General features: G+C 38.4%; 1 protein-coding gene and 1 long non-coding RNA gene across 5 annotated transcripts in view; one reads left to right on the forward strand and one right to left on the reverse strand.

The window, feature by feature from the left end:
- The window catches only part of LOC128072553 (calponin-3), a 55,393-nt gene that overhangs the window by 24,098 nt on the left and 3,540 nt on the right, over positions 1-27,755 (reverse strand). Inside the window, exons 3-4 of one of the 2 annotated variants that reach the window (XM_052666462.1) lie at positions 25,171-25,293; positions 10,418-10,792 (exon numbers count right to left, since the gene is read on the reverse strand). In XM_052666462.1, the coding sequence (XP_052522422.1) occupies positions 10,562-10,792; positions 25,171-25,293 (354 nt within the window). In that variant the 3' untranslated portion in view covers positions 10,418-10,561. Of the gene's footprint in view, positions 1-10,417; positions 10,793-25,170; positions 25,294-27,755 lie in introns of those variants that run through there. The other variant, XM_052666460.1, reaches the window with a different exon arrangement.
- LOC128072557 (uncharacterized) lies at positions 17,432-27,663 on the forward strand. 3 transcript variants are annotated; one of them, XR_008202342.1, is made up of 7 exons: positions 17,432-17,498; positions 17,650-17,721; positions 19,330-19,517; positions 21,551-21,635; positions 22,715-22,915; positions 26,616-26,709; positions 27,306-27,663. It is a non-coding gene; the product is annotated as an uncharacterized LOC128072557 (long non-coding RNA). The 3 variants fall into 3 exon arrangements; XR_008202343.1 differs by having other exon boundaries at positions 19,407-19,517; XR_008202341.1 differs by lacking the exon at positions 17,432-17,498 and having other exon boundaries at positions 17,605-17,721.

A 27,755-nucleotide genomic window follows, 5' to 3' on the forward strand; every position in this document is an offset into this window, starting at 1 on the left:
AGCCCACTCCTCTTTCCTCTAGAGCAACTGTGGAAGACAACATTTTCTCGGTAGTCTTTACCTAAGAGGCTGGCATTTACAAGTGTTCCAAAGTCAACAGCAAGAAAATTAAATTTGCTCCCTTCTTGCACGTACTACAAACTGAAACATGGGGTCAGATCTAGCCATGACACAGTTCTCATCTGACATCTATGTTCTGTGTTTTGCCTATATTGTTTTTGTAAATTCCCTTATATGGAGATGTCTTCAGTGATGCATGCAATGCCAAAATGTTCTGAGAATTGTAAAGGACCAAACCTAAAATACCACAGTAGAAAAAAGAAACCAAGACTCCCTTGAGAGGGAGTGGTGGTGAAAATCCCTGTTTTGGGGAAGGATTTTAACCATGGCTTTTGGAAGTTGTAAGAAAGACTGGAACCCTAAATCTTCTCATTGGGAAAGATTCTCCTCTGTATGTAACTTTTTACAACGTAAATGTTATCCATGTTTATGAGAAAGTAACTTTCTGAAGTGAAAGACTTACACACATTTGTACCTGTAGAGAATTGGCTTTTTTTAAGGTATTCAGTTTTAACATCTATGTGTTTGGTTCTTAATTCTTCGCTGTTTTTTTTTTCATTGAGACTAATGCTGAAATCCTTTTCTGTCCTCTTCTGAAAATACTGTTTTATTTTGCTTTGCATCAAGTGTGGAGAGCTGTTGACCAATAAGCTTAAGGTGGATGTTTGTGCTTTCATTTTTGAGATTCACAACCTTCTCTTAAAATGTAACAGTTGCACTCTTATCAGTGGGAGGATAGCTTGACATTAGTGTAATGCCATATTACATTCCTGGATAGAGTTAATATTAAGAAAAATATATAAAAACAACAACAAAACCAAAGCTTATCTGCAACCCATTTGGTGTTACGGATTTCCTCCCCTCCACCCCACTCCTACATGTGAATGACAGGTTTGCTTCTTGTGTTGTTTTTTAATTCAATAAAACTAATACACAATTAGAAGGTAAAGGAGGACTTCAGACTGCTTGCTAAGCAAAATCACTGAAATCTCAGTTTCCTTCTCTATGGATCGTAACAGCAAGTAGGTTTGCTAGCTTACAGCAGATGGGAGGGATAAGTGAGTATCTGACCTATTTGGCAGCCTTCGTTTCTTGATCAGCAAGACCCAAAGCACTCCCAGACAACCTGTGACATCAGCATATGTGTACTCGACTGCTTTATTCCATTTGTCAACAAACTGAAGGATAACAAACATCTGCTTTATTTCAGGGATATTTACCTACAAGAACACGGTAGCAAAGCACGCAAAGGAAATGCATGCATGAGTGGATAATATGTTACCATTATTTACCTTTGTGACTTTGTAACAGAGATGACAAACGTATCTTCCTTTTTCCTTTATGCTTGTGAAGGAGAGGAGTGCACTTTGACGTGTCTCCATAAAGCAGGCTTTGGTAGGCAAAGTCTTGGCGCTGTCTTCAGGCTCTTGTTATAGAGCACACTAGACCCATTAAGAAACAGTGCCCATTTTCTCTTAATTATTTTGTTTCTGATGGCTCTTCTGACAACTTTCCATGTGGAATGTACTCTCAGTTGCCCTCTTGCTCCCGAAACTCAGCAGGCAGCTCCTGGCAGCCATCAGAAGGCTGAGCTCTGCGCCTGCTGAGCAGCACACACAAGGACCCTTCCTCCCTGCGACAGGGAGCAGAGAACTTGTGCATACCCAGCAGAGGGAAACATCAGGTAGCTTTGAGATAAATTAATTGATCTAATGCTAGTACAGAATCCCTTTGAAAAGTGCTCCTGTGGCTGTGATGCATGTGAAGTGTACAGTGAACGTGTGTGCCTTAACTTGCTGTAGCCTGGAACTTTCCTTATTTTTTCTATTAACAAACTCGTGACTATTTCCTGACTATTGATTTTCATGAGTGAGTTTTCAGTCCAGTTTCCGCGGGGATCATCCTTCTAGGAAGTTAGGGGATATTTTGTGCCTCCATAGTTTTTGGCACTTAGCTACCGCTTAAACTTTCCATACATGTAACAAGAGGCAATTGCTGGCTCTTCAGGATGTGGACAGACGTTTCACATTTACTACTTGGCTCCTGCCTGCTCAACATGACCTAAGCTTGATCCGAACACTTGATCTCCCTCTTCCAAATCCAATACTTGGTTTCCCTGCCACCTGAGCATACTGTCCTTACTTGTTTGTGTACAGCTCTTATTAGGGTCTGGACGAAGTGGTCAACGAGCTCTTAATTTAATTAAACTATACTGACCTATGAATAGGGTGGTATTTTAATAGTTGAAATCTTCACATTGGCTCACTGAAAACAAGGCTACACCTGAGCAGTGTTGATATTTTAAGGAGATGTTAAACTACACAGCAGTGCTGTTGTTTTTCTTGTCGAAATCTGAATGAGGAAAACAGAAATGGAAAACCTTTTCCTTGTTGTCTAGTTCTGTGACTTCTTTCAATTTTAATTATCTAGGCTGTATTTTCTAGGTGAGACTAATTTCAAATGAGAAGAACTTCCTACCCCGGCACAGTGCACCTAAAAACTTGAGGAAATCTGCTTTCTTTTAACCTTAGTTCATAATGCTTCTTCAAACTTCCGTGGGAAGGCTTTACTTAGCAGAAGTTAGTATAAACAGCACACAAATAACATCCAGAGTCCTTACACAGACTGACATGGTGCAAAGGAGAAAAGGCTGACTAGTGCTGCACATGATGAGTGAATGGCTGAGACAGAGTGGCATTTAGCCAGGGGCTTACTGCTACAGAGAGGAGACTCAGTTAGCACAATGGTAAGGATCCCAAATCTGTTTGGATAGGAGAGCTTTCAAATAATCGATGTCACTGTTAATGTACTTCAGTAGATGTCAGAGGATGTGATTCAGACTTTGGGGGGAAAAAAGGGAATTTGCAATAGCTGATGTTCAGATAACTGAGACTGTACCGGAATACAGGATCATGAGTTTTTAGCTGCTTCATCCCAGATCATCAATCTTGTCCATTTTATGCTTGTATTGCATCCCACAAAACTTCAGAATTTCCAGGAGATGTTGATTGTGGGTGGTTTTGGGATTTTTTTTTTTTTTTTTTTGGTGTGTCTGTGTATGTGTGGTGAGGAGAACTCTTTTCCTTCCCAAGCTGTTAAGAGAAGCTTAGTATATGAGTATGAAGTAGTTATCCAACCAACAGTAGTGAACTTTAAATGAAAGAGGTACTGAGTTTTAAACAATAGGTGATATTAATACCACGTACTTTGTGCTAGGTGTGCTTGCTCAGTAGGAAATGCAGAACTGGAGCCACTTCTGTTCTGTACATGTAGTTCTCCTGTGTGTTTTGCCTGTTGACCTGCCTCCAAAAGGGGGTGGGAGGGAAGAGCTGAATGCAAGCAGAAAATATGGGTAGTGTTTATGTGCAAATACAAAGGAAGCTTCTAGTTGCGAAGATTAAAAATGTTAAGTAAATAGCTTTATTTTGTATCTTCATTCTGGTAATATACTTCCTTTAGATAAAAAAGCTTGGAAAACAAGCATGGTATTCTAGAAGTATGACATCATAGCCAGCACAGCTCAGTGTTACAGACTGGTCATAAATTCAGCCTGCAAGGTATGAAAATCTTAATTGCTTTGTGTTACACATCCTGAATTTTTGAAAAACAAAACTAAAAGAAGAGGGGGAGGAAGGTGGAAAGGTGGCAGTAGTAATTTATTTCTCTCCAGAATTATCTGTTAAATCTCTCCTTAAGTAGTTCTTTACCTAGAAACTGCTCTCTGTATTTCCTCAAGATTGATATTCCACCCCTATTCTTATTAAACCAAGGTAAAAGCTAGATGGATTTTGTCACGAATTCTCTTCTAGTCTGGAGATAAATTAAAAATATGCTCAGCATTGTGATCTTGTTCTTAGATAATTATCTTAGCAAAGTAATGGAAAACTTCTAAATCTGTAACAGAAAAGCAGAGTAGTTTATCATGGAATCTGTTATATACCTAACTACACTGAGAAATCTGACTTGTATCCTTTCACAGACGTTGCTTAATGAATTCTTACAAATGTTAATGTAGAGCTGTTAAGATACCACTTAAAGAGCTGCATTATAATATTGCAGCATTATTTCTAGCATCTTGCTTTTCAACATAATTATTTAAAAAAAAAAATTAATGATTTCCAGCTTTGTCTTTTTTTTTTTTTTTTTTTTTTTTTTTTTTTTTTTTTTTTATGGTTGCCTGCAAAAACAGACCCTGTTTGCTTCCACTGAACAGTAATCTCTGGACTCCATCTTGGCAATGAATATTAGGGAGGTATCTTTTAAGCCACTGGATTTGAGGTTAGGACATTCATTTCTGTGTCAGCTAACATCCCAAGCTGGATCACAAATGAAAAGCAGTGGAGTTCAATTGGGCTGTATAACAATAAAGCAGGAAACAGTAATTGCCAAACTACTGGCAACACAAACTAGAATTTACAGTAATGCTAACTGAGCAGATCACACTGATGTAACACTGCAAATAGCCATGCTTTCTGAAATGAAAGAGAGGGGTTTTGTTTTTAAGAATACTGTGCACCAAAGCATGGAAGAGGCAGCATACTGCACAACAGTACAACCAGTTCTAGCTATCTACTCTCTTTAATTCTGAAATTATTTATGACTATTCTGATACCTGCAACTTCATGGCTTGGATTAAAATACTTCCAAAATCTTTATCTTGATTAAAAAACAGTAACAATAAAGGAGTAATGCAATGATCTGATGGATAGTACAAGAACAAATTCATCTATGACTATTACCTCTTTCTCTCTTTAAGTCCATACAAAATCTGCTATAGTACAATTAAATCTAAACTAAGTACTTGAACCCTGTTCCAGAGGACCACTGTGTTGCTGTCATCAGTATCTGATCTCTGTGGTTTGAGAGAAATTCAAATGAAATACTCTGGGTGGAACAGTGACAAGAATATGGCCGTTCTGGATGGAGAGAACTGGAATGGTTCAGTCTTGAGAAGAGGAGGCTCAGGGGAGACCTTATCACTCTTTCCAGCTCCTGAAAAGAGGCTGTAGTAGGGCTGGCCTTTTCTCCCAAGTAACAGTGACAAGATGAGAGATGATGGCCTTAAGTTGTGCCAGGGGAGGTTTACGTTGGATATTAGGAGAAACTTATTATTGGAAAGACTGGTGAGATATTGGAGCAGGCTGCCTAGGGAGGTGATGCAGTCACAGAAAAGGGCAGATGTGAGGTTTAGCGGGCCTTAATGATTCTGTGATTAGTGTTCGTGCTACTGTTATTAAAGCACTCACTTGCAATAGACTTGTTGAATATGTATATTGTTTAAACTGATGAAGAAGTGGTGCAACTTGTTTGAAACAGGAAACGTAAATTGCAGAGATCCCCTCACTTTCCCCATTTTTGTCTGTTTAGTGTTATTCTTGCTTCAAGTCTCTTTCTGTTTGGATAATAAATGCCAAACATCTCCATTAGCTTTGCTCCTTGGGTATGGGCAAATATAGCAAAAGCATGTACAAAACCAATGCTATCAGTCAACAAATAAATCTTCTTAGATACGTGCAAAGTTAACGCCTATTACTTGACTAAATGTGGAATTGCTTATTTTTGCTACATGCGTATTTTGGTCTGGTCCACTAACTGGACTGCAGAATGTGCTAAACATTCTTTTATTGAGTATGGAGAGGTAGGGAAAAGAAGGCAAGACATTAATTGTGAAATTTTGCACTGTGAAACATAGTATTTAAATAACCATGTCAGCAAAGGCCCGTTTTTCTCTATCACATGACACTTTCTCTTTGTTCTCTATTACCCTGCAGTGCAAGGTAGAAATGCAGATGAAAAATGCTGTCCAAAGCCATTCCAGTGAAAGCTACTGGTGTGCCTGTCCCTATTAAGCTGTTTTCTGCAAGATGACTTACCTTCTATTGACTTCAACAGTACTGGTCATGAGACTATCATTACGCTATAGGGAAGTCTGGTGATAAAAAGGAAGTTGCATCCAACTTCCAGAAAGGCCTAGGTTCAAATTGCCTTGCAGATAACCAGAATGTTTTGCTGCTTTCTTTCCTGGATCTCCACCTGTCTTCTGGAACAATCATTTATTGGCGTCATGTCCAGCCTCAGCATGGGCCAGCAACAAGAGAGGAGCAGCAAAGTGCAGAATGAGCCAATGTTTCTTCAAACACTTTACATGGTGCTTTCTTGTGCTCTGGCTGACCATGGCCAAGTACTAGCAGTCTTCTAAATTGTGACCGCCAGATGTAAAGTAAGGATATAGCTTAGTTTTGTTTAAATGTGAAAGGCCTTGCTTTCTGCTGTAAAAGCTCAGGGTTTTTTTTTCTGTCCCAAAATACAGACACTCCCCAGTGCCATACTCTGCTGACAAATAAGCTTCATTTAAGTTGTCTGTTCATCACATGTAAGCCATCCTTTGTTCACACAGCATTATTAAATGAATGAAAGCTGGAATGATAACTAAAAACGAATGTCCTAGGGAACGGGTATCTTAAACTCTACATTCAACAGCCAGTTCATAATTACTTTCAGATTCATTTCAGGAAATCAGGTGTAGATTAAGTGTTGTATAGTTATTCCTAGAGCTGAGAAGTCTCTAATATATACCTCAGTGATCAACACTCTTGCTTCATGGCTGGTGATGTCCCTTGTTTGACTGAAAGGGAAGACTGCCTGTGTCCAGAATAACAGCAAATACAATACAGGGATGGCATTAACTCATTCTGCTCTGATCTTCACAACTCAGAGAGCAGTTCTACAACCAACTGTAGGAAATGCACACGAAAAGTATTGCATTGTTTATCCCTGATATACCGCATTAGGTTTTTATCTAACATTGGCTATTTTACATTTCAAATCTGCAAAATAAGTTGTAAAGACATAATCTTTTAAGCTTCTTTTCTAATCTAGAATCAACTCTTCTCCCATATAATTATTTTATTGCAGTCCAACTGGTTCTCCTCTTTTATTTTCCCCCCTTTCTTTCTAAAATAAAATTAACCTGTTTTTAATGCATATACAATATATGTTCTCCCTTAGAAGACAACCAGGTAAAAAGTGAAACAACTCTGAGTATTTAATGCTTATCAACTAATGCATATCTAGATAAAACTATCTGATAACTGAAACTCATTTTGAATTTGGCTTCTAGGCTAGGACTCAGAGAAGGAATTTTTGAATGCCTTCTGTTCTCTTCTGAATTTTTGCCAGTTTTGATGATGATATTTCCATAAAGTCATATTTGTTTTCTTTGAAGAATGTATTTGTTCCCTATTTTGCTTTAGATCCACAAGATACTGCTTTCCTCTTTCAGAAATAGGGAAAGAAGAGATAATAGATTTTACTTCAAACTCTGTCAAGTATGTAACATGAACATATTTGCCTCGAAGTTAGTATTTAAGGGAAAAAATGATACACAGCAAAACCTCAGAAGTTAAGCATTAGGAATTCAGTCAGGAACTTCTAAGTTTTTGGAGTAGGCCATCAGATGTGGGTTTTTTTTGTGTGTGTGTGTGTTTCACTGTTAGGAGCAGGAAGAATGCAGTTTTCCTTCAGAACAATGACAGTTTGACTGTACCCACCTACTACAAACAAAAGATAAGAGCTATTCAATAACAAAACCATGGCTTGCTTGCTCTCTGCTGTGCTTTTGCAGAGAACTAGAGGTTACATGAGATGATCTTTTCAAGGAAAAGTTAATCTGGTTGATAACAGACTTTTCCTTACTAGAATTAAAGCCAGGAACTCTTTTCTACATTATGTCCCCTATAGTTAGAAATTCAGTCTCTTGTTGCAGGCTTTCATCAAAGTTAGGTTGTGATGCATTCAGTTCTGAGCTGTCCTAAGTAGTTCTAGCTGCCTTAACTTCACAAAGTGCTGCACCATTCCTAACACAAGTTCTTACTCTGACTGATTATAACCTGCAGAAGTTTCCTTAACTCAAGTTGGCAACTGATTCTATAAGGAAAATAGTGACAAATACAAGGAAGTACTATCCCCCTCTCTCATACCCTCATATGTGAGCTGATTATTCAGGTTAAAAACTAATTTAAATTCTCTATTTTGACTAGAATTTCCAGATTGATCGAATTGAGCAAATAACATGATTTTGGGCAAACACAGGCAGAGATCCTTGTGACTTTGCTCTCCTAAAGGCTGTCAGTGAAGTTAGGGGAACAGTGTCTTCCCAAGGCTGAAGATGAGATAGCTCCACATCACAAGGCACGGAGCAGTTCAGTTTTTCAGAAGGCACTATTGTGAAGAGATCAACTCCTGCTTTCTGAGCTTTTACAAGGGAGGTAATGAGTCCAAGCAGGCAAGTAATCCTCAAAGTAGTTGCTGTACAGGTGACAGGTGAAAGAAAATCTTTGGAACTCTCTGGTGTTCAACGCCATGAAGTTTATAAACCCATGGTTTGAAAGCACACCAAATCCCCAAATCCTGCACCAAGCAGGGCTGCTGTAAGGGGCAGTAGAGCAGCTGGAGTCGCTCCCACCCAGAGCTAAATCCAGAGCAGAGTGAAGGATGGGATCTGTTCTGCCCTACTCTAACAGAAGCAGCCTGTGAATGCGGAGCTGCCTGAGCTGGGCCTGTGTTTGTGTGCTTGGCCCGGGAGCCTGCCTTGCTGCCAGGCCAGCGGGCGGCTTGGGGCGGATGTAGAACATGAATGGGAGCATTCATTGCCTTTCTCTTCTCATGCTTCTCTAAGCCTTGGGGTGTGATGCTGCACCGCTGCCCCACCAGGGATAGAGGAGGGGGCTGCCTCTATCCTCCTTCCCCTCTACTCCAGTTCCCTTGCAAAACTAAAAGCAAGGTTCAGCCCAGAGAGCGCTAATCAAAAATAAAGTACCATTAGTCATAATAAATTCCAGCATATCTCAAATTTACTGAACTATCTGCAACTAGGCAGAAAGTCCTGATAAGGCTTCCAGTTTGGGAGAGGAAAAAAAGACATTCAGCAGGTCAAAATCACTTTAGTGGGGTCATTTTCAAGGACCCGAGTATGTAATGCACATAGATTCCTTCACACATGTTCTTAAGCTATTAACTGCTCCTTAATGTCAGACACAATCTGGGGTAAAACCCACATAAAGTGTCTGTTCTGAGCTCACAAGTGCCCACATCAATGGACTCTCATCGTGCCTCTCCCACTGCTAAGGAGCTTGTTGGACAGGTTGTAAGGGCTGGTTTCCCCGCAGGGCCTCGCAATAGCAATTTTCAGCATAATGTCTTCCAAAAAGCAAAACATTCCTATAACTCCTGTTTCCTGACATCGGACATACATTTTCTCTTCAGCTAAATGCCATTCCCTGCCCAAGTAATGGCTGCAGCTTTTCTGACATGCGACTGAGATGGGGTTCCTTCCATCTGTGGTGGTGTGAGGGCGTTGCTACAATGGCTCTGTGATGCAGCCTTGTTTTTCCCTGAGATTTTTGCTTTGTGTATGTTTCTGTAGCCAGACACATAGCTCTGTGTGTGCACAGATGACAGATGTGTTTATATTGCTTCAGAGGTAGAACAGTGTGTAGAGCTACATTTTGTTGGACTAATGTGAAATACTGAAGTAGGTTTTCACACACTTAGCTCCAACAAAACATGTTTTAAAAATAGTTACTATGTATAGTACCATTTTCCGTAACAAAATGTTAGGAGCATTTCATACTGATGAAAGTAAGGTGCTTAAAACATGAAAACAGAATATTCTGAAAGACAAATTCACTGTGTGAGGTAAAGGGAAGAGAATCTCTGTTCTTCTCCCTACAACAGACAGTAATACATTTTTCCTCTATATATTAGAACCCAAACCAGTTAAATTCTCCCAAGTGACGGTCTGTTCTCTGCGATATAAACCTGATAGGGACTTTGTTGTGTAGGCTTTGAAGAAAGCGCTTCTTACATCCATAAGTGCTGTGCCTGTAGCATGACACTTGTCACCTTTTTATTTAAGGGCCGGGCAAAAAATTTTCAGGTGTGCTACAGATTATAAAGGACAGTTTTGACAGGCCCAGAGGAAAAATGATACTGGTTGAATGCTTTGGGGGGGGAGAGCTTGGAAGACTGTAGAGCACAAACTGTCAAGAAGCCAACTTAATATAACTGTTTCCTTTATACTCTAAGGATTCACAAGGGACTTCACTGCTAGCATACAGGAAATCAAGTCTGTTGTGCTAGAACAAGACTTTGTTTCTTACAATTTAGAAAACTACACAAAGTTTCCTTACAGGAAATGTTACAATTCATACAAATTCCCATATTTATTTGTAGACAAAAATTGCTATTCACATAGCAGGAAAACTAGATGAAAGCAGAAACAGCATAGACCTACTGCCATTACGGGTATTGGTGCACAGACCTTCATGATGGCAATAAATACAACCACACAAAAGTGTACTATAACATAGAGATATCTTTATTACCGTCTGTTTTTCCAGTACTGGCCTAATTTTTAACAGGAATCCTTGAAAACAAATTATGTTATACTAATGAATTTTTTCAGTGAGGAACTTTAAGAGTTTATTTTAGGTAAAGCCTGTCATACTATTCGACCAAGATAAACTGACTTAGGATATTTTTCCTTCAGAGCAGGCCATTGAACAATGAAGTAATCCGAAAAATAGTAAAGAATTTTTCCAGACAGGGATAAAGTTTCCACGCGGCAGATGCTTTCTACGTACACAATGATTGCTCTTTTCATTCCTAGAAGCCCAAGAAGAAGAGCAGATATACAGACAGGAACACATGTTCCTGGTCCGTTGCACAATATCTAAAAGAGATGAAACATTTTACAAAAGTGAAACATTTTGTTCATACAGTTAAGAATTGAAACTGTACGCATTCTTGTAATACTACGTTTACACCCCCATCCCCTGTAAAATAAATAAATAAATAAATGAATAAATCCCAAAGATATTTAAAAATAAACAGAAGAGGTAATTGAATACATTAAAAAAAAAAAAGGGGTGGGGGGGGGGTGGGGGGGTGATCTGGGGGGAAGTGCAATCCAAAGGCATTATTTCTAAGTAGCTGCCAAAAAAGATCTTCTTTCATTACGTGTCAAGGAAGAGGAGAAGAGTTCTGAAATGGTACAGCCTATTTCTAGGAAGGAAGCAAAAAGAACTGCTGGACTTGGATATATACTTACAGCTTTGTGCTGTATCACTCACAAGATTTGTTCCAAATTAAGGCATAATAAGGCCAGCCAAATTTGAGTAATATTATTAAACCTCGCATTCAGTTATGAACTTCCTGAACTTTGGCTTAAGTCAGCAAAACACTTAAAAGAGTTCAGAAAAAAATGTGATAATAAATTAGGATCTTCATCAAAACCTGCTAGCTCGTACGCACAACCAGATTATTTATTTTTTTATTTTATTTTATTTTATTTATGTTAGTATTCACCTATTGGCCTTTTTTATGTATACCTATTTCTAGGTATGTGTTGCATATTTGTAGCAGAGGATCTCAAATTCACTTATAAATATTAACAACAAAAAGAAGTGGTCTTTCAAACTTAGACGTTAGTAAATTGACAAAAATCCTGCTTAAAACAAAAAGCTTTAAACCAGGGTATGCATTATGTGCACTACTTGAGAACCAAAATTGATTTCAGGCAAGGAATTTCTTACTAAATTTAACAGCTACCATGTAATCAACACTTTTCTGCACAGCTGGGGGTTATGTGGAAATAAAGAGCTCTTTTACAAATCATGGCCCTATATCCTATGTACTTACATTTTTGTTCCAAGTTCACCAGCTTGTGAAAAATATTATATTAGTAGGGAGGGAAAAGAAAAACATCAGAATTTCTGTATCAGGGCTGTAGCGAATATTTCAGAACGCTTCCTTTCCTGCTTTGTGGCAAGATCCCAGTGACAGGCTGGCTGACAGCACCTTGCCTCGGTGAAATGCAGGCATTTCTGATACTGCAAAGTTCCAGACCTGATAGCAAATACTGTCCTTTGCCTGGAAGATGGCCCCAGAAATTTAGCTTGGGGATGTGATGACCATGACGTAATGTTTTCTTATCCGAATCAACAAAACTGAATATTGTATGTGAAGTTATTCTGATTTTATTGTTGCTCTTAATTGAACTACTTATTCACCCAAGACTTGCTGAGTTGCCCGGCAGTCCCTTTGAAACAACACACTGTCTACTATTTTAATCTGGAAATACTTGTATACGAAAATCACAAATACTTGCATAAGAAAATTCCAACAGTGTAACTTTTATGTCAACAATTATATAGCTAAGAAGCGAATAAGCTGAACACATCCAATTTGCATACAACATTTCTGAAATGAGAATAATAAACTGGTTTCAAACCTCCCCTGCTGAACATGCTTTCAAGTAAATCCATGCTGGAGTTTAAAAGCATACTCTACCATGTGCTGAGAATGAAAATCTGGGTCTTATATATTTGGCATGGCAAATAAGGACATGAACCAACCACACTCTGCCTTTTAGCATTTCAAAGAAACTGTTCCATACCTGTGAACTAAACCATGCATTTTGCCCTATTTCTTGCCAAGTTTGATTAATTTGCTCTGATGTTGATCCTGTTACTGGTATACAGCTACTGATATCTAAATTTAAGCATGTTTGGGTAATAGCATTTGTTAATAATTGCATTCTTTAGTAATAGTATTTATTACTGTAGACATAGGCACATGAATCAACCTGGAGTGTTTTTGGGAGTTCACAGAGCAAGAAAAAACATCTAAAACATCAGGGTTTTTGCTGCAGAACCAAGCTGTTTCAGGCAAATATATGAGAAACACGGAAACAGTTAAAAAAAAAAAAAAGTGTTTACTGCTTTTTCTTGTAAGTTAAATATTCTGTCTGACTATTGTTTTCACATTCAAGATTCTACTTTAAATAGATAGATAAAAATGCATACCACTGCTAAACAGAAAATTCCTTATCCTTTCCTTGAGTAGAGCTACGTGCAGTACCATCACTGGCTTGTTCTTGCTGCTGCCCCACACCTTTCCCTGCTGCATTACGCTCCCATCCCCTCCCTTGCCCTTCCCTCACTGTCTGCCATTTCAGCAACTCTGCACTCTGCTCAGCCCACAGAGATGCCTCCACCCATTCTTTCTTCCCTCATCTTTTTGCTTTCCATGCTCTTCTCCCTCTGCAGCCCTGCTCTCAGGCAGACTATCTCCTGGGCTTGCGCTGGCTCAGCCTGCTTGTCTAAAGCAACAGTAGTTTCCCATTGCTCCCTTACTTTCCATCGTCTGACACAAAAAGTAACATTAGGATTCAGGTCTGGTAGAAATTCTAACATTCTCCTTGTCTCAGAAGCTGAGGGTGGGTAAAGCAGGTTTTATAAAAGCCAAATTATTATAGTAATGGTCTTTATCAACATTCTGTGCCGTACACTTCACTCTTCTCTAGGCTTTTTGACGTTTAGTATTCTTGTCTCAGGGTAAACACACACAAAACTAAATATTGGAATGAATTCAAACTAAGCATACTCACAAAAAACAGTGTAACAAAATAATATTTAAATAGGTCCATCTGCTAAGATCTATGTAGATCTGTAGACCACACTGAGATGGTGTTTTTGCTTTGCTGAGGTAAGAGCCAGAAAAGAAAAGATCAAAATGAAAATCACAATGAAACCTCTTTACTGCATATGTTTTTTGATATGACAATTTACATCTCCTACTAGCTGTTAAGAAGTTATAATCTGCTTCTCAGATGCCCTTTGATTCACACAAAACTATTTTCACAAGGAAAAGGATCAGGAAAATTACGGAGTTTCTAAAATAATCTGTAAGAAAACATTATCTGACCACAGCTCTTTTGTCCTCTGCTCCTTCCCCTTCCACACATACCCCTTCAAACAAGACGGAGCTCTTGTGACAGGATCTCTGCATGCACAATGTCCATAAGGTGCCCCGGCTACAATGTTCACATTCTAAAATTCTGTTTTAGGAATCCTTCCCTGAAAGGGACTGGCATAAACCTGCTGAAGTCTATGGACAAATAGATCCCTATCTGACTTAAGGGTCGTGATCTTTAAGTCAGAACTATGAATCAACCTTTCTCATCATTAAAAATTAACCTTCAGTCAACCCTAAGTGCATGTCTAGAGACGTGTCATACTGGAACAATCAGAGTTGCAAACACATAGGAGTGGCAATTCCCTTCCAAAAATCTTGTCTGGCCAGTTCTGCTTACGCCCTCTCACAGCCACCAGGAAGAGCCAACAGCGTTCCCACTGCTTGGAATTCAGCAACAGATGCTCATCAGTAGATACAGGGGGAACTTCTGAGAAAATAGCATCTATGTTCTAATAAAGAAGAACCACTGCACATCTGTAAACTAGAAATGCTGCTGTTCAGCTCATTCCAATGTACAAACTTGCAAAGGTGAAAGGAACTGGATCATCTACAGCCTTCCCAAAGCTCATAACAGAAGATGAGCTGTCCTGATAGTGCATTTCGAAACACTGTTCAAAAGTAAATTTTGGAGAATGATTGATGTCTTCCATCTTGAAAAAATCAGGGCTTCTGTTTTCCCCACGCAGTAGAATCTGCTGGGGTATCTGGTAGGAAATATTAGTGTTCTCTGGAGCAGAAGCAGGCGTCTATTGGGCAAGAAAGGAGAAGGGCCTCTCTAAGGTCGATCTGGCTAGTCAGGGCAAGTGTTTCCCAATATCTATTTACTTTAGCTACAAGGCTGCATGTAGAATATTTGCATTGCATGAGATGTCTCTAAAGACATCTCATTTACTTGGTTCAGCCTCCCTCAAAGAGGCGCAGAAAAAGAAGAGAAAAGGGTCAGACAATTTTTGTGTGGCTTTTGTGACCTTGAGCTGCAAGAGCCCAAGGACTTCCTTGGTCACTGGACTACCTCATTTTGCAGCCAACAAGCTGCATGGAATCACTGCAGATATCAGCAAGGCAGGTCTCTTTACACCTTTTGCATTCACCTTTAATATAAAGAACTTTCCAGATAACTCTTAAATAGGCTGCCTGGCATCACAGCAGAGCCTGTAAGCTAATGTCTACATACCACAATCCTCGTGCAGTTCAACATAAGCAGTCTTCTGAATGGTAAACAAATCAATCTGTTTATTAATAGCCATTAATATTAAAGGGTCAGTATATAACATTTATACTTATTGACTCGATACAACTGACTTCATATTCATCACTTTCACATGAAAATGGAATCGTTCTTGCCTTTGTATTTCAGATATTTTCTACAGCTGCTGAAAGAAAAGAAGCTAAGCCGGCAGGCTGGCACGTGGGGAACTCTGGCACACGGCACCAGTGCAGATAAAAACTTCTTTAGAGCTGGTGAATGCAGCACTGTAGCAGAGTGACATTTACCAGCTAAAACACTGTAACACAGCTTCACTGGGACGAAATGTCAGGGCACTGGTTAAAAACAAAACCAAGAAAAGCAGAAAACTTGCAGTTTTTCCTGTAAAGATATAAACATACATTTGCTGTATATCCTTAATGGACAAGCATTTGAGTACTGCTTGTATTCCCAAATAAAAATAATCAATTAGACCTCCCTGCTGCCCTGGTAATGCCCTTTCCTAACTGTACTAAGAAGCCTGAGAAAAGGATGTGGTTGGTAAAGACAGAGAGCTACTCAAAGAGGCAAAGGAGAGGAGAATGATACAGGATTGACCCAAATTGGGTTATTGTATGATCTTTGTTTATCTATGCAATAGAAGAGACCTACTTTTTTAACGAAGTAAGAAAAAAAAATTACAGCATAAGAAAAATTAGGCATTTTATGCTCCCTAGAAAGAAAATAGGGACTAAAAATGGTTACTTATAAATTCTGTTTTCTTCATATTTTTGCTAGACTGCTAAAACTCATCTTTGGTTGTAAACACTTCATTTAAACAGCTTATTAGCATTTGGGAACAGAAAGTAATGGTTCAGGCTGTGAAAGGCCAGAAGGTATCTCTGAGGTTTGTCAGAAAGGTCAAGGAAACCGAAACAGCCGTTCCTGATATTTTAAGGAAAGGGAAAAGGAAAGGGATTTAAAAAAAAAAAAAGAAAAGGAAAACAGGGGAGAAAGAGAGGAAGTGAGAAACTGGTTTGAACAACAATTGAAAAGCAGTCGGCACAGAAGACAAAGGAGTTTTCAAATATGACCATACTGCAATGTACTCACAGAACAGATTTGTGAAATAAGCTTTCCTATTTGCAAATAAGACTTTATTTAAAAACAAAAAAATAATTAAATTTCTCTTTCAAGAGGAAGGAGCATAAATCATTCTTGCTCAGCTCTGAGAAACAGCTTGAACCATCTACAGATGTGACAAAGCTCTTTGGCCAAGGGTATTGCCAGCAGACCCTTGATTCAGACACTGATTTTTACAAGCTTCCCACTTCACCTTGGAACGCAAATTCTGGCTTTGGAATGGGATTTCAAACATCAGCAAGATGTAACGACTAGAGAAAGCTGCTAAAAGGCAAGTCAAGTCATCTGTGCATTTTCATTTTAACTGCATATTCTTAGCTGATGACAGACACCAAAATGTTGTGTTGTTGATAGTCTGTCTTGCATAACAAAAATAAATAATGAAGCGCGTTAGCAAGTTATTATGTATAAAACCTTGAGAAAATCGGCTTTAGAAAACTCTTGAGACAAGGACAGACAAAAAAGCAAGCCTTTCACAAACTCAGTAGAAATAACAATAAACACAATTAAATGAGACACAAATACAGAATTCTAACAGGGGCAGAATGCACTGTCTCGATACAAAGAAATCTCCTTCAGGAAACTGCAAATCTGACCATAGAATAACTTAAGGATCTCTCAGAAACAAAGGAAATGGAGCAGAAAGAATGGTTACAATGACAGAGAAACCAAGCAGTCAGACTAAGTGAAAGCTATGCAAAGATCCTTGGTCTCTGAAGGGAAAACTACAAGAAAAACCACAATAACAAACTTATTTTTATGGATGGGCCAGTGTTGGATATTTAAGGAGTTTATTCCCTGTTATGAATTCAGAGCGTAATAAATGTCTTTGTGGGTGTTTTGCATGGGGGAGGGACGGGGGGCAAGAGGGGAGGAGTGAGTTAATGTTTTCTGTGGCACATGAAGTAGAATCTACAATGAACTCATTCGTACTCTGCCATGCAAATTATAGAATCTTACAAGCTTACCACCACTTGCTTGTTTTTAGTATCATCTTACTGTATTGAAAAATCCACATTTATGTACTGTAAAGTACTCAGCTGAACAATTTCTTACTTCACCTACAGAAGTACCAAGCAGCTGCATTACACCTACCTATGTAGCTGCTTGGTCTCAGCTGTGTTACCTTGTCCTGCCTGAAGATCCTCAGGGACCTGATTCAACTCACCTGGAGCCTGTGAGAAACACAACTGAGTGCAGTAGCTGTGCTGCAGCTCTCTCAATATTTGAGACTCCTCTAATGAAAAAGTTAATGAAAAGTATTGGTGAACAAACATTTCAGCTTTTAATAGTAAATATATTTACTTTATGAGCTTATGATTGAGCTGCAAGCCTGATAAGCCAAGAAACTTGGGTTGTGCTCGTGGCTCTGCTGTGGATTCAGCATGAGATTTAGTATATGATGCTTTCTCTTACATTGGTATTTTCTATCTTAGCACCAGGAAAACAATCAATTACTTCTTAGAGAGGATGCATCGAGACTCCTGTATATCCCTTTCACCAAAGTTCTCCAGGTATGGTAAGAATTGCTTTTTTGAGCATGCATTTGTATGGATGGCTAACACAGAAGAAACTGTGACTTTTTCATAGCAAGTAACTCTAAAAGGTTTCAAAAATAAATTATTGGTGTATGTGGAGGTATTGCAGTTATGACAGTGTTCAGATATTCTAGAAAATGTATGTCTGTTCAGTAATCAGAAAGGGGAAAAAAAAGAAAGAAATGTTAGAATTTATGAGAGAAAGGGATTTCTACTAAGCTTAATGTAAGTATGGGAGAAGGAGCATCCTTGTTCAGTCTTCTCCTATTTTAGCTGTTTAACATGTCTGAAAATTGAAGATTTGAACCTCAAGGAATACTACCTTAGTATTTTAAATCTTTTTCCTTCTAAAGCAGGATCCTTTTCAAATAATTCCTTGCTATTACTTTTATTGATGGGGGAGGAAGAAAGTCACTTTCCATTTGAATAATATAAAGGTCAATTAAAAACCTACTATTTTATTCCTTCTGAAGAATGAAAATATTACCCTGTTCACCTTCCCCTGCAAACTGTAAAAAAACAGCTAAGATTTCACACTATTTCCTGTTTAACTGTACTTACAGAACACAGACTAGGACAAAAAATCTACATGTGTAGTCTGGTGTAAAACAGGTAATTAAAGTAGAATGAATTATACCTGGATACACTTTTGTCTTCTACTCTCTCAATCATGTGAATAATCATGCGCACAAAAGATAGTTGTAGTTCTCTATAGCAAGAGCTTGTGTTCGAGCTAATCAGTGGTTACAGCCTGTAGAACTGCTAGGAAAATATTTATTGTCCACTTCTGGGCGTTTTATTGCTAAGTTTCATTGTTATTATCACATAATATCCACAGTAGGTGAGGTGCTCTTCAGAACAAGCAGAGACTTGTGTCATTCTGCAAGCAGATTACCCAACTAGGGCAAATCAGACCAGTGAATACCAGAATGGGAGAGAGATGTGGAAGAGTAATTACTTAAATTAGAATGTGCAGTTGGTTTCCTAATGTGCAGTACCTTTTCTCTGCTTTGATGGGAGTATTGTTTTCATCGAAGACTAAAAAAGGTTGGAGAAAGCGAGACAGAAATCCTAGCTGGGGTTTTCTCTAGGGGAGAAAAGCAGTAGTTTCATGAAATACTATGGACAAATCCACAACAGGATTTAACTATGACAGCACTAGGTATCATCATTTCTGCCTTCTAGGCGTTCAGTTGCCTGGCTCCAAGTTCTCATCCACTGTACTCAGAAGCAGGGAGCCAGATGATGCATTTCATGTCGATGTTGGTGCATAAAGCAGTAAAAGAAGCTCCCAGTTTCTGGATCTTAGCAGAGCTCAGGAATGTGACTACTTGACACTGTCAAGATGTAAACAACTCAAGACTGTTTCTGGGTGTGCCTAAGGACTTAACTGTTGGAAAGAAAGATAACCTGGGTCAAGAAAAGCCTCTGGAGTTAGGCACAACAGCCTTGGGGAAGAAAGAGTTAGAATCAAGACTTAGGTACATGTAGAGATGTGCAAGTTTGACTTTTTTTTTTTTTTTTTTTTTTTTTTTTTTTTTTTTTAATGAAGCTAACATTAAGTTTAACCATCCTGTATTTCAGACCAAAAGTGGCAGGTCCACAAGTGGAAAAAAAAAACAAGGAGAAGTAATTTCCATCCATATATGATGCTTTTGTAGATACATGGAAGCAGAACGGGACATGTGAGCTCAGTGTATTACTCAGCATGGCTGTCATGTATAAAATAAGAATAACAGAAACAATCAATTGAAAACAATAATGAAGGACAGGTAAGAAAATTGTACTAATACCCATCTGTTGGAATGTTTGTGCTGGTTATTACAACTTTAATTCAACAACAAGACTGTCAATGAGACCAGACAACATCATTACCTCTGTCAGGAGTTTGTGTGAAGAAACAGTGTCAGGAGTGACTTCCAAAAGAAACAGAGAGAAGGATAGAAGGTTGCTTAAAAAAGAACAAGATCACAACAGCAGATGTGGACCACAGAATGAACTCCCTACCTACATTACCATGGAGTGGGCCCGTGGTTTATTGCCACTACTGCTAAATTAATGGGAAGTAAAATTTTGACTTTGCGTAGACGTTGCTCATAATGCAACTCAGCAAAGGGTTTTTGCCAAGTAAGTGAAATAGCAGTTACCAAGCCACACACACCATCAGCTACAAACAGTGAGTACTGTCTTTCAGCAAGCTGCTGTTAGTGCTCTAAGCACCGCCTGAGTGTCAGCGCTTGATAAAGCGCTCGGTCAGAGGGCCATGAGAGATCTAACCTTTAGAATCTATTTAAAAGTAAAGTAAATATCAGTGTGTCTTTCATTAGCCAAGTATTCATTTAATTAGAACTTGAAGTATGTGTTTTAGGTTAGCTAAAACTATTTTCTATGCACATTAGTATCTTTGAAGCTACTGCAATACTAACTGCACTTGTTATAGCAAAAATGCACATGAAATACCTGCCTGAAATCTCAATTTTTACTGCTATTGCATCACCTCTCTGAAATGTACTGTGTATAAGCATGTCCAATAGGCAGTCACAGGAGACAGAGCTACAAGCTGGCTTAAAGTTGGTAACTTGAACGGCTTTAGATGTCTCTGGGTGTTCAGCAGAGGGTAATTTATGTTGTGGCTGCAGGGTAGCTGTACACAGCGTACACGGTACGAGGTGGAGGGGAAAACTAAATTCATATTCATTAATACCGAGAAGTTAAACAGATTTGGATTGCTCAACTTTGTTTTCTTTTTATAATATACAGCTTATATCACTGACAGTGTCAATCTGATATTCTTGCTCTTGCCTGCTTTGATTGTTTTGATCTTAGAAGAACAATAGTAGATCAGACAGTGTAAAATCTGAAGAGAGAAAGATTCAGTATACAAAAGAACGTACCAGATAGTCTTAATATTGCATTATACAAAGTTCACTTGTTATGAAGTGAATAGAGAAAAAAATGCCACCACCCAGATTTTGTAGTTTTCCACCAAGTTCTAATAAGAACCGTGATACATGGGACAATAACTTATTATTCGCCATAGTAATTTGTTGAAGTGCTATGAACTGAAGACATTCTGGGCAGAGCACAAAGAACGGAAAATCTTAGCTAAATGAAATAATGATCTCCTTTCACATAGCATACTGTGAACACTTCTGTAACAACTTGAGAAACTCGCTGCAGTGAATTTAACTGGTCTGGGGACAAGGCGTGTGTAATGGGATGTGCAGGCCTCACATGAGTCATACAAGAATTGGTAGGCTGCTGGAAGCATAATCAGCTGTGCAGATTTCAGGCTTCTATAAAAGTTTAAAAGGGAGAGTCCCATTCAGCTGACAGCTGGTGGGAGGGAGACAGCACAGCTTGCAGTACTTGCTGTGCAAATGTAAACTTCTTACTAGAGACTTCCCACGGGAAGGAGGCTCTAAAGTGGAAGGACTGCCTTCTTTGCCTGGATTAACCCCAGCTTTTCCAAATAGTGGTGGGCTGAAAACATCTGCTTATCTCAGGCCCTGCAGAGTACTAAAGCAGCAAATGTAGGATCTGCAGTGCAGTAAGGAATGGACCTACGGAGCTTCACATAGCACTTCTACACAATTTCATTACACTGAAGGAGCCAAGGTCTGACCCAATAAGTAGACACCCCACCTGTGGCTGAAAATGAGGACTGGATGCAATCACTGGACAGTGTTCTATCATGTGGTGCACTTGTAGCCTTTGTTTTCAGCTTAAATTTCAAGTATGCCAGAATAACTGGAATGACTGTGAGCCAGCCAAAGGGCTAGATCACATGAAGGTTTGTTTTCAGGGCTGGCAAATCTCAGAAACAACAAGGACAATGGTTCTGTGAGCAACAAGAAAACTGAAGACTAGGACCTTCTGAACTACTGACTGTAAGCGTATCATAGTAAGGCTGTAGCACTATCCCCTTTTGGACATCAAATAATCTACACAAGATCCAATAATTTTCTCTGTCTTTGGGGAAATCTCAGTGTGACTTGTCTACTTTCCTGTAACTGCTTGAGAAGGATTTGCATCTCTCCCTAGATAGCAGATCTTCCAACCCTTTACTTTGGTTTTAAGTTTCTTCTCATCCTTTCTCTCAGTGAAGGCAATAAAAATCTCTCTTCTCTGACCAGCTGCCTGTTTTCATGATAGGAGTTTGCAGTCTTTGAGGCTATGACTGCACATTAAATCTGGCTGTGGATGACGGTGTTACGAGTTGTTTGTGGGGGAATGAAGGTGTAGACAGAGTGTGCTGGCACAAGCCTTGCTTTCCTGGAATTTCAGGTCTCTGCACAGGAAGTCTATGTAAGGTTGATATGTTGTAAAAACTGCCCAGCAGAGATGTGCCTGCAAAACATTTTGACACCTATATTTCTGGAGTTCTGTATTTGGCTTTAAGAATATAAGACAATCATCACTTCTGACGTCTTAATTTTGTTACTTGGTTTAATACCTCTTAAGGGATTTAACTTTGCAGAGTGCAGATGCTCATAACTCAGAAATGGGCCTCTTGAAGATGATCTCAAACTGCACAACTAAACTAACTTTTACATTTCTTAAACTCTCTGAAGGCCCATTTTAAGTGTGGGTCAAGTCCTGCAAGACAGTAAAGGTCTCCTGGAAGTTGTTTAATTCTTTCTGAACTCACTGTCTTGAAGGAGAGTTAGGTGAAACTGCTTTCTCATGCAAAGTTAACTAAGAAGCTTTGCCAGAAGATTTTGAGAGATACAAAGGGGACGTAATGCTCAAGTGAATAAGTACATATGAAGTAACTCCTGTGCAGCTAGGTCTGCTGTTTCCCCCTATACAGCTCTTTTGGCTTGATAGATAAGCTTGGGTTGGCATAATTAACCTATCTGCTCCAAATCTTGCCTTTGTGCACTTAAAAGGTTTCAGTTCCTTTTGCAGTACTTCTCTTATCCTGCATTCCTTACACTGAAACTGCAATGCTTATTCTTTTCTCTAGATTTTGGGTGTCTGGAGAAGACTTCATTCAAAGGATTGAGCCTGTATTCTTCAAACTTGCAAATGTTCCCAACAAGCCTAAAAACAAGTGTAAGGATTTGGGGACCACATATACATACAAATGAATTAGAAGCAATTCAAATGCATCATTTCCTCCTGCAGTTCAAGAAAAAGTCTCCTTGACCGAAAATATACAGTACCTGTAAGTTCTGCTGTTTAAAATGATGAAGCTCTCAGCATGATGTAATCATGTGCTTGTTTCTTAACTCAGCATTGATTTCCAGGCCTAAAGTTTTTGATGGATCCTGTAAACTCCACCCTTTCTAGGTCTTTACTAATCATTTACATTCTGCTATGAGTGGGGGGAGAACATTTTCCTCTAAAGGTAATTAAGTATGAACAGTTGTTTTATATATTATACAGAATCTTTTCACTGGCAATGGTGAAGTGTTTCAATTCACTTTACTTTGATAAGTGTTTTAAAATCTTTATAGCTTTCTGACTTAATATGTTTTAAAGAATTCCTGAACTATGAGATACATACACAAGCATCTTGTAGTAGAGTATACACGTAGTATACAAGCTACTCTGAAGCAGAATAAGATTTGGCATAAAGCTAAAGATGTTTCTGATAGTGGCAGTACCAGCTGCTGTCAATGGGCAATGATGGTACCTGGCAAAAAAATCCTCCCCTTTAGCCCACTTTTAATTGTGGATACAGCAGAATCTTAGGACAGAAGTTTGAACTAGTGGTTTCCTTAAAGACTGCAGAGGTCTTAGGTCTTACAGGCCTTGATAAAATGTATTCTTAATTCTATGAGGACAAGTGTTTTATCGAAGTGTTCTATGGAAGCATTTGGCTTTCACTTTAAATTCCTCCCATAAACAAAAGAACCACAGAATTACATTTGTAACTTCCTGCTCTTCTCCTACAATGTATCCTGTTGACACTTTTAATAATACAATAAAGCTAGAGTGGGATTTTCCAGTCAGTTTCTTTTGCGTTATTTAGTTTTAGAAACGTATATATATTAAATGAAACCAGTGGCATAGCAAAGCAATTCCTAAACATTTTATGCCTTTTAATTATAAACTGTCCGCTTCATGTAAACATTCCCCTACTATTTCCCCCTGAAAATGAAAATCACTGTAAAAGGAAAAGTAACCCATTCCCTCCTCCCTCCCAACTTTATCTCCAATTTCCAAAACAGCCTTGGAAAACAAGAACTGGAAAGAAGACACTTCTGTTGTTCTGCACATTAAACTGCTCTAAAATCCAGGAAGCAAGGAGTTTTTGATCTCATAGGAGCTGACCAATATTACTAAAACTGATGAGATCAAATTATTCACAGCAGCTTCTCTAAATTTTCAAAACAGCTCAAATACATTTGAGCCTCTTTGTAAATCACCATATAGTTCACCAGTTGGAGCAAAAAAATTTGGTGTACAAACATCCTATGTGTGTGTATATGCATGTTGCTACTAAATTATGCAAAATAACTTGTAACTGCACAAGTTCATACAGGTTTCACTGAACTATTATATTTGAAAACACATTAAAACATTCATTTGAAATTCTGTTAAAATGCCTTTTTAACAATGAGTTTGGATATCTGAGTCCTTAATATGACAAACTCAGCAGAAAGTCAGCTTTCACTGAATTTTTACTTAAAGAATTATAAGACTTAAACCTGGGAGTCCAACGTGCGACCTTTTGAGAGCTGCATTAATACGAAACTTTATTGATCAGATATGTCATAGTACTTTATTTCTGTAATCTGACAAACCTGAATTCTGATTTGATTAAGTGTGTGGAATATTTAAATATATATTTTGTAATTAGCAGCTGTGGGGGGACTGCAGCTTTGTGAGCAGCTTGAAAAGATTACCAAAAGTGAGAGGAATCTGGTTGCCACTGCAGCAATGATGTTTTTGTCATCAGATGAGATAATTAATTGTCAGACAGCCAAAGACTAAGTAAATATGCATGTAGCTGAAAAGTCTATGCAAACAGAAGAATTAAATCTGCACATATTCCTACTGCTCTGAACCTGTCTGTTCCAGACTGGTCATACCATTTCAGGAGTGAAACCAGCTGACAGTATAACCAGGTTTTCAAGCAGAGTTTGTGCTGTTGCAATCCTGAAGAGATATGATCAAGAACCTGCAACCTTGTTTGTGCTAGCTTTGCCAGCATTAACAAGGGGGTGACAAGCTCCCTGGTGTTACCTGAAAACTCTGAGGAGGGAGACTGGTATTTGCTAATCTAATTCACGAACACTGCAACCCATTCTGTTTCTTGGTATATTGTAACTATTCTTTCAGCTTGTAAAATTAAAAAACTTATGTCCTGTAAAATGTACATCTAAGCAGATATATGAGATCTGCAATGTCTTGGTATTCCAAACGCTTCTGTGATTAGATTATTAAGTTCTTAGTAAATTAAAATGTACCTACCAAATCTGGTTTCAGTCTGTATGTCAAAGGAAGGGAATAAAGAATGGAGTATGCGGTTGTTACCACGGAGGAGGTCCAAGACTGTCTAACCTCACGGCTTCTGGGAATGCGATCAAGGGTGAACTGGAAGAGAGCACGATAAAGCTGAATTGTTATTTTTCTAAGACTGTTGCTCCTTCTATAGACTTATTAGACCTGCCTGTGCCAACATTTTTTTAATTTTTAAGTTGAGTATGGAAATGCTTGGGTAGATGCCTTATTCAGTATTGTGCTTAGCACCCCTGGTGACGAGGTTAAACGAAATACTAGAACTATATATCAATTTTTTGAATCGTTTCTAATGTTACTTTAAAACATTCCTAACCTTAAAAACAATTCTGGAGCAATTCGTCTGCTGTACGTTAACTTTGTGCCCCTCCTAGTGGCCGCCGAGACACACTCACAGGTTTCAGAAGCCAGGGCCCAAACTAGGTGGCTGTCTTCTATTACTTGCTTCGACTCTATGTGGATTTACATTGTAGAAAATATAACAACATTTCTCAATTAATGTCCGGTGCATACTGTTAAAATCTAACAGCAGATATCTGTGTCCTTTAAATGAGTGCTCAGTAAGTATTCAGAAGAATATGAAGATGCATACTCAAAATGCAAAACATTTGCCTAAAGAAACAAAAATAACATCTCATAGAAAAAATAAGTTTAAGAAATATTTTTTCTTTGTTGTTTTCCTAGAAAAAGGTAAAGATCTTTCACTGTGTGTAACGGGTATCAAATTAACAAAATACAGATGTTTTCTGTTTGTCTGAGAACACTGTGCACAAGCTAACTGTAGTCAGGCTAGTCAGGCTTCCTGTGCTCTTCTCAAGTGACACAGAAATCCCACTTAAAAATTATTGCTGCAGCAAAGGTCAGTCCTGATGCCAATTAATTTTTTCATTGTTTAGATGAAAAATAAATACATTAAGTACAGTGCACTCTCCTCCAGTGATACTGATATTGTTTAGGTCTGGACGTGGTCACTAACTCCCTTCACATGGGACACCAGATCACTACTGCTCTGGCAGAACTCATACAGAGAGTGAGAGACTCTAAATATTATTAATATTTTAATATTTAATATTAAAATAATATTTTAAGCACTAAAAACTCCCCATTTACTGCAAATGCAACATTTCTAAGTAACAGAGCTTAGTCCTGGTGATTTGTGACCAGGAGCGTTAGCAATAGCTGTGCATGAAATGCAAACTACATATCAGTCTTGAATAGCAGTAGCTGAGGGCTTTATCACACACAGTGGAAAGAATTAAACACAAAACCTTACAAAGGCAGAATATTAAATTAACTTTCTTGACTGAAATCTTGTTTCATTGCAATAAAGTTTTTTAATTGTAATAATGGGAAGCATTAACAGATGTTACGAACTGGTTGTTTTGCTCTATTTGCAGGTGTTGAAACTGACTGCATTAGTCTGATGACAAAACAGAAAAACAAACAAGGCCCTTGCTCTCCATTCAATGGGATTCTCTCTCTTTTTCAAAGGTTTGGAACAGATCAGATGATAAAAAGAAATGTTTGTAAGTGGAGTTTAGACTTTTGTGTGGTATGACATCCTGCAATAAATATGTATGACAAGGTAGTTTTAGACAGATCAAGCCTGAGTGGAACTATTCAGATGCTCCCCTTCACAGTAAGAATGGTGTTAAATAATATTTGCCAAAGACCTGCACATAATTTTCTTCTTGATAAGCAACTGATTTCAGCAAAACTTGGAAGGGACCCCAAATAGTATCAAAGTAGCAATTTACATGTAGCATTCAAGTAAACATCAAACTGATTTCATCTGTATTCTTCAAAACACACTTCTGAAACTTTTCATTCTGTGGTCTATATTACATGTTGGAACTTCAGCCCATGTGTCAGTCAATTATTGAGTATTAAGCTGGGGAAAAAAATTAGAATTTTGTTTAAAAGGTACTGCCAGGTGTTTCTCATCTAATGTTTCTCATCTAATATTCTGAACAAAGAGCACTCCTGCATCTTTTGTTGGAAAACTGCACAGTGTGTACGCAGTATCAGACATAGACAAGCTATGCTCCTATCTTCTGTGGTCTCATACTATTGCATTTCTTTTTCAGCACTTCTGTAATGGAGTCAGAGACCTTGCTGTTTGAGGACAAACGTTCCAGACTGGCAATTCAATAATGGTTGATGGAGTACTGTAATTTAAAAACCAGTAATGTAGTCTTTACCTAATTAATAGTACTGTTTTGCAAGCATGCAGACAAAAGTTGATGAAAAATCACCCCTGCTAAAATTATTGCAGTATTCTCAACTGAACATTCCACAGACCTTCCAAATAACCTGGCTTTATGCAGTCCTTTTTCATGCTGAGGAACAAGATTTCCTATCATGATTACTTTCATGAAACATGGGAACACAGAGTAGCATATGTGATCAAATTACACGAAGGCTAGTGAATCAGGCTCCTCTTCTCAGACATGATGAATGGGAATATAAGATCCTGTGAAGAATGTCTAAGTTGTCTTTCTACTGCTAGACTAGGTCATTGAGAGCTCAATTATGTT

Source organism: Tympanuchus pallidicinctus, unplaced genomic scaffold, assembly GCF_026119805.1.
Source record: "Tympanuchus pallidicinctus isolate F22 unplaced genomic scaffold, pur_lepc_1.0 scaffold7, whole genome shotgun sequence".
NCBI classification, from domain to species: Eukaryota; Metazoa; Chordata; class Aves; order Galliformes; family Phasianidae; genus Tympanuchus; species Tympanuchus pallidicinctus.